The sequence below is a fragment of the Quercus lobata genome, chromosome 9 (assembly GCF_001633185.2).
Source record: "Quercus lobata isolate SW786 chromosome 9, ValleyOak3.0 Primary Assembly, whole genome shotgun sequence".
NCBI classification, from domain to species: Eukaryota; Viridiplantae; Streptophyta; class Magnoliopsida; order Fagales; family Fagaceae; genus Quercus; species Quercus lobata.
The window spans coordinates 22,350,011-22,356,568 of record NC_044912.1 but is presented as its reverse complement, the minus strand read 5'-3'; the positions used below and the strand labels follow the sequence as shown (position 1 = coordinate 22,356,568).

At 33.7% G+C, this 6,558-nt stretch overlaps 1 protein-coding gene across 1 annotated transcript; it reads left to right on the top strand.

Moving 5' to 3' along the window:
• The first annotated feature begins 1,448 nt into the window (after positions 1 to 1,448).
• Positions 1,449 to 1,961, top strand: LOC115961400. The gene has a single exon (XM_031080388.1). The coding sequence runs from the start codon at positions 1,449 to 1,451 to the stop codon at positions 1,959 to 1,961; it is 513 nt and encodes a 170-aa protein (XP_030936248.1).
• The last annotated feature ends 4,597 nt before the right edge of the window (positions 1,962 to 6,558 follow it).

The following is a 6,558-nucleotide window of genomic DNA, read 5'->3' as shown; positions in this document are numbered from 1 at the left end:
AAGTGTGAATGAGCATTATGGTCACTACCTTATAATGATTATTTGTTGGATCAAGCCATGATTTGTTTCTTAACTCCATCTTTGCTTGATCACATATTGCCTACTTCATATGCATTTCATGCATTTTTGCATACAATGATCATGGTGTATTGTTGTGTTTCAGGAGATTCATGTTCATATGATTCAAGAGCTTCACAATTTCTAGAGTTAGGTGTGAGTGAGTTTTGTTCAACTGTTTCCAACTCACATGTTAAGTCTAAAGTCTATTTTAGGGTTTTGTCACGGAATAGCCAAAGGAGGAGATTGTAAGGTTGAATTTAATCAACTATCTTATTGGCTTTATTACGTGCCAAATTTGCTTGTATTTCAGCAATTAGTAACCCTATATTTAGGTGGGATTTTTGTAAGGGTAGTGAGTGAGATTTGCGATTGGATCTCGCGGGTGACTCGCGGCTTCAAGCTGCTAGAAGATGCACATATGCTAGGCATGCCAGAAGTTGAAGCATCATGCTAGCTGGAGCACTACAGGACAAAATAGGACAACTGGCCGTTCTGTTATCTCGTGGCTGGATCTCGCGACTCAGTCAAGCTGCGAGGCCAAGCCGCGAGCCAGCCTTGTTTTGAAAAACCTGACTCTTCACATTCCATTCTCACCCTAGTATAAATACCCCTTATACCCATGAAAGAAAGAGAGCTTCCAGAGCGAATTTTGAGAGAGAAACCCTAGAGAAAAACAAGATTGATTCATCCATAATCTTCACATAAGAGACTCTTCAAATTCCTCTACTCTCTTCCTCTCTATTGTTAAATCCTTGATAGGCCTTTTACCAAAACCTTTTTCTCACCATATCCATTACTATGAGAGGGCTATTTGGTGTTCTAGGAAGTAGTTAGGAATGAACCAATTTACATTGGTTGATGCTATGGTTAAGTAGCGGAATCTGGGAAGCTAGAAAAGAAATAGGTTCGGCGCAACCTCGTTGGAGCAAGAAGCTTGGAGGGCTTAGGTACACTAGGTAGATTAGGCTTGGAGGGTCTATTGCTGTTTATGTATGCCAACTACATTTTCTAGTGGATTACTTACCGCTTAGAGGGTGGCGGAGAGGTTTCAAGCCGAGGGCTTCGGTTTCCTCTTCGATAACACATCGTTGTGTTGTCCTTGTGTTTGCATCTCTCTTCCCTTAATCTTTGCCTTTTATTTTCTGTTGTGGATGTGATTTTAATTGGCTTAGATTGTTTACCAATTCTATGTATAGCTTATGTTCATTTTCCGCACACTAGTTGTTTGTCATAAAGCTTGAATTGGTTATTTTGTAATTGGGGGTCTAAACGTTCAAGGGTGTTTTATACACTATTTGAACTTTCAAGACCCAAGCACGTTATGCAGAAGAGCTGTGGAGTACTTGGAGGAATATTGGAACTCTCAAGGAAATTTGCGTGTTGCTAGTATGGGGCATTTAGTTGGTGATGTGTGGAAACCACCTCCAAATTTGGTCTTCAAATTAAACTTTGATGTAGCGGTGTTTGTGGAAGCTAAAAGGGCTGGGTTTGGTGCTATTATACGGAATAATAAGGGCGAGGTTATGGCAACGATGCCAACAGGTGGACCACCAGTGAGTAGCAACGAAGAAGCAAAGCTGTTAGCATGCAAAAAGGCAGTGGAGTTCGCCATTGATGCTAGCTTTTCAGAGCTTGTGATCAAAGGAGATAATAGTAATGTCATGAAAGCTTTATCTTCTTCTTTGGCTGATTGGTCTCTGTTAGGCAATGTGGTGGATGATGTGCGCCACTTGGTTTTTAGGATGCATTGGGTAAATTTCAGTTGTATTAGGAGAGGGGGTAACTGGGTAGCTCATGCTCTTGCGCAGTATGCTAGGAATATTTATGAGGATGTGTTTTGGATGGAGGATTCACCCCTACCAACTTTGAATGCCTTGTGCCATGATTCTCTTTTGCTATAAATAGATGAATGTTCCAGTTTCAAAAAAAAAAAAAAAAAAAAAAAACCTTGACACCCGTATTTTATATAGTTCCACTCCCACATGTTTTCACATCTTTTCTTGGTTATACATTTTTTATCCTTTTACCCCCTTTTCACTGCACATTAGTGAGTCAATATTTTACCTAAAATAATAATAATAAATTCTATTTAGGTTTCAAACTCTAGATTATTGCTATAAATTAAAATTAAATACTTAGAAGGAAAGAAAAGTTGAATTCTATATATATTTTTAAAAGTAATCAAGGCTATTAGGTTGAGATGTGAGACACGTAAACAATTTTGCAGGTATACTGTTATATTCTTAACATTTTTAGATTGATTTATTTTCTCAACTTATTTTGAAGAATTAAATTAGATATATAAACTTTATGTATTTAGATTAATTTCTAACTTTGATTGTTATTTTATATATTTAATCATATGAAATATAAACTTATACATAGTTACATGAGATTATGGAAAAACATAAGCATAGTATTAAGTTCAAAGTGAATTCTAAACAAACTCATACCGAGGTAGATTTTTTAAATCTTCGTACGGATTGAATTCAAGACTATTAGGAATGAAAGCATGCAGCAGTTTCAAAATGAGAAGAGGGGGAAAAAACATTGATGTGGCATTTGGTATGGGGTAATGTTTTACAATTTCCAAGAATGTTTAACGATTCCCATGTTTGGTTGCAAATCATGCTAGGGAATCAGATGCTAGGAGAATCTAGATTCCCCCTTTAAACCCTTCTCAGTAGGAATGTGGATTCCTTTTGAAATAGGTGGGTATCCAGATTCTCAAGCTTAAAGGAAATTTTATTTTTTATAAATTGCCAATTTTAACCATTTTTCCTTATCATTTAAGCAATTAAGATAAAAAAAAAAATCATCAATATCTTTTCTCGTCTTATAGACCTAAACGTTGTCAAGTTGTTTTGTTATGGATTAAGCTCTTTTAAAAATTATTATTAAGAACAAAGCATTTGAGAATTTAAATAGTTATTTGTGTATTGTACTTTTCATTTTAAAATGTTAGACTACAGTTTTAATGAATTTGTCATAATTAATAATTTATATTTTGTTTTTCATTATTTATTTTGAAGATGATTTTTTTTTAAAGAACTTGGTAGTTCACATTCAAATCTAAGGATATAATGGGAAAAGTAAATAATTCATTTAAGATTCCTAGGAATAAATCAAATATTATTATCTCACATTCCTAGGAATCTTAAGAGAATCCCAATGAAACCAAACATAGGAATAGCTACATTCCTAGGCATCTAGATTGCAAGGAATCACATTCCTAGGAATCTAGATGCCAGGAGTAATGTGGATTCCCTCGTACCAAATGCCACATGAGTAACTTAAACTAGGTATGAAAAAAACATAATGAACTATATTTTACATTTATATTATATTTTGTTTGACAATTACATTAGTTTACAATTGTTTATTTATCTTGTTGTTACTATCAATTAATATTTTCTAAATTAATTTTCCTTTTAAGCTTGTCCCAAAATTGAAATCCTAACTCCTCCATTGTTTATAGTATTAATTTGATTTTTCTCTATTTTTTTGGGAACCAAACAATGCCTAATTAAAAGGAACAAACTGAGAAGGAGGGAGAAAATATCAATACATTGAAAATCTCCAACCATGCACCAATTTTCTACCACTTTCTTGGCACCAGACACACAACACACTAAGAGAGAGAGAGAGAGAGAGAGAGAGAGAGAGAGAGAGAGAACCACAAAATAACCATTGACAAAACCCACCTTATTTAATTACTGAGATGACAACCAAGATTCATACATATAATAGAACACAAGAACAAAGATCAAGATTCAAAACATAATTCGAAAATGACCCCTTTTTCATTCTAACAAGGAGATAATCAAAATAAATTGGATATATTTTGTAAAGTCCAAGTTTTGTTAGCTTTATTCTGTGGCAAATTTACTTGTAATTCTACTTATATTTGGATGCATTTCTAGGGGATTGCATGTATTTTGGGTACTTACTTGAGTCTTGGTTAAAGTTGGCCAAAGTTGTTAAGTATGGAACTTACAACCTGCATGCAACCAGTCCATGACTTGTATAGCCTATAGGTTACGCATTTTGATAAAAAAGAAGGCATCTTTTTTATGTATGTTGTGGCCTACTCACGCCTAGGTCATAACTCACTTGATGGTGGAATTCCAATTCTTATTCTTACCTTCAGCCAGCTCATTTTTTGACCAAAATGGTTTATAAGAATTAGAATATCAACAACATACTAACTTATCTATAGAATGGTTGTATTTGTGCTTACTTATTTACTTTTTACTGCAACTACATTGTACATACCTTATTTTGTACTCCTTATGACTCAAGCCCCCATTCCCCAATGATGATATCACTAAAAGTTCTAGTGTGGTCTAGGGCCCAATCATATAATTTTTTTAGCTTGGAGGATGTTTTGGCAAAAAAAAATCCTATGGGAACCTTTAGTTGGCGCATTCATGTTAGTAAGTATGTGTACACATACTTAAGGCATGCGCACACATTTTTGTGTATGCACGCACTTGTAGGGTTTCAGATGACTTGTATAGAAAGTTTTTAATACAAAAATCACGCAAAGCTAATTCCACATCGGCTGGAAAAGAGCCCTAAACCCCTCTCTGATCACTACAAAAGGCCCAAAAGGCTCATTTTCCAAAACACGCTGAATTCACTATAATATAGTGAATCAAAGAGGGAGTTTTTCTTTTAAAATATGATTAAGTTAAACTTTACTTGGTTGGGACCTAGTCTAGTCTTGACATTCAAGTTTTATGCTTATTAACCTTCTGGTTTTTGTCTTGATAAATTGACTGAAGGGAATAGTCAAATTAAGACTTCAAGAGTTCTTGCATTTGAGGTAAGGGTCTAACCTTATCTCTTTCATTTGGTTTGTTTATTTTTTGTTTACTGCTTTAATATCTATGTTTTGTAGTTAGGTTTTATTGCTTCCATGGTTAGGAGCATGCTATGTTAATCTCTGTTTCATTTTATCTACTCTTTTGAGATTTTGTTTTTGGGCGGGGATGCGCATGTATGCTTTATGCATGCGTACACATACTTCATGTATTCCTATGCATGTCATGCCTAGAAATCCAAATTTTAGGGTTTTGATGTTCTTGTTGCTTTGCTTTGTTTTAAATACGTATTTGGAGTCTACTTATTTTAGATTTCATGTGTTTAAGTTTAGAGTTAATAGAATAATATGTTTTACATGATTTATTTTTTAGATTGATAATTAGGGTTTATATGCTTTGATGAACAATATGAACATGCATAGATCATATGAACATGCATTGATGTATAGGTGAGGTGATACGACACAAAGAGGTAAGTGAGGGTAAGTCATGCATATGAGTAAGAACATGGATCTCATATGCATGACTTATTTGTTAGATTAAATGTTTTGTGCATGTGGTTATGCTTACTACCTTGTTGATGTTACTATTGTTAGAATTATGTGCCCTCAAAAACAATACTATGCATTTTTATTTGATGATAAAATTCTATTTTCACATTCATAACTTTTATAGGTATATTTCATTGTTTAAATGTGACATGTGATGTCACCTCTGTAGGAAAAATCATATTAATGGTTAAGGAACCAAAGACAGGGAGTAATGATTTTTCATATATTATTAAATTGTTCTAGGCTGTGGATATTAATTGAATATTACCATTGAAGCCTACACTTGTTGTGTTGCTAAATGATAGGATGATTTACTCCATCATTGAAGTAGTGACTTTAAGCAAACAAGTGGGTGTAATGTAACAAGTACATACACTGAATTGGATCCGATCAAGGACACCTTATGAAGTGATCATTGTTATTTAAAAGGTTGTTCTATCGCAATTTTTCTATTGTCCTCAAACATGAGGGGTTTGTGTATATTTATTTATTATGCACATAACTTTGACAATGTCAACTGGTAATGCCAATTTTAAAGGCTATATACAGACACGTTGGGTTATGTATGTAATGAGTAAAATATATAAATGCTCAACAATGAATCCACCAGTCTCTAAAGAAGATAGTATATTCAGTTGATTTTCATATTGAAGTTGGACTCAAAACAAAACTGGCCGGTGACATTTTTCAAAAATGTTTTTCATATATATAATATTGTATATATATATATATATATATATTTAATGAGTTTTTTAAAGATATTTTGGAGTCCAATAGAAATTATGAAATCAAGAAATTAAGGGTCACATAAGCTAGGGACATGACAATGATATTTATCCAGTCCTAGTGGCTTGTGGGAATATAGTATGGTGGAAGGACATAGATATAAAATTGTATGAAATGGGACCTCATTTGTAATTCTCTAATCTTCAGGGGTCAATTGCAATGTGTTGATGGACATTATTGCAATATGTAGAAGTTCAGATATTTTCTTGATATGATTGAGAAAATTAAGAAATAATTTTGGAAAGAGTTTCAAGATAAGTCAATAACGTTCAAAAAGTTATTGATAAAATCCTATGGCTGAAGATTAGGATCCCTAAGGATCCCACGTCCAATCT

Coding starts and splice junctions, on each gene's coding strand:
- LOC115961400 (XM_031080388.1), top strand. CDS start 1,449: ATGGGGCATTTAGTTGGTGATGTGTGGAAACCACCTCCAAATTTGGTC.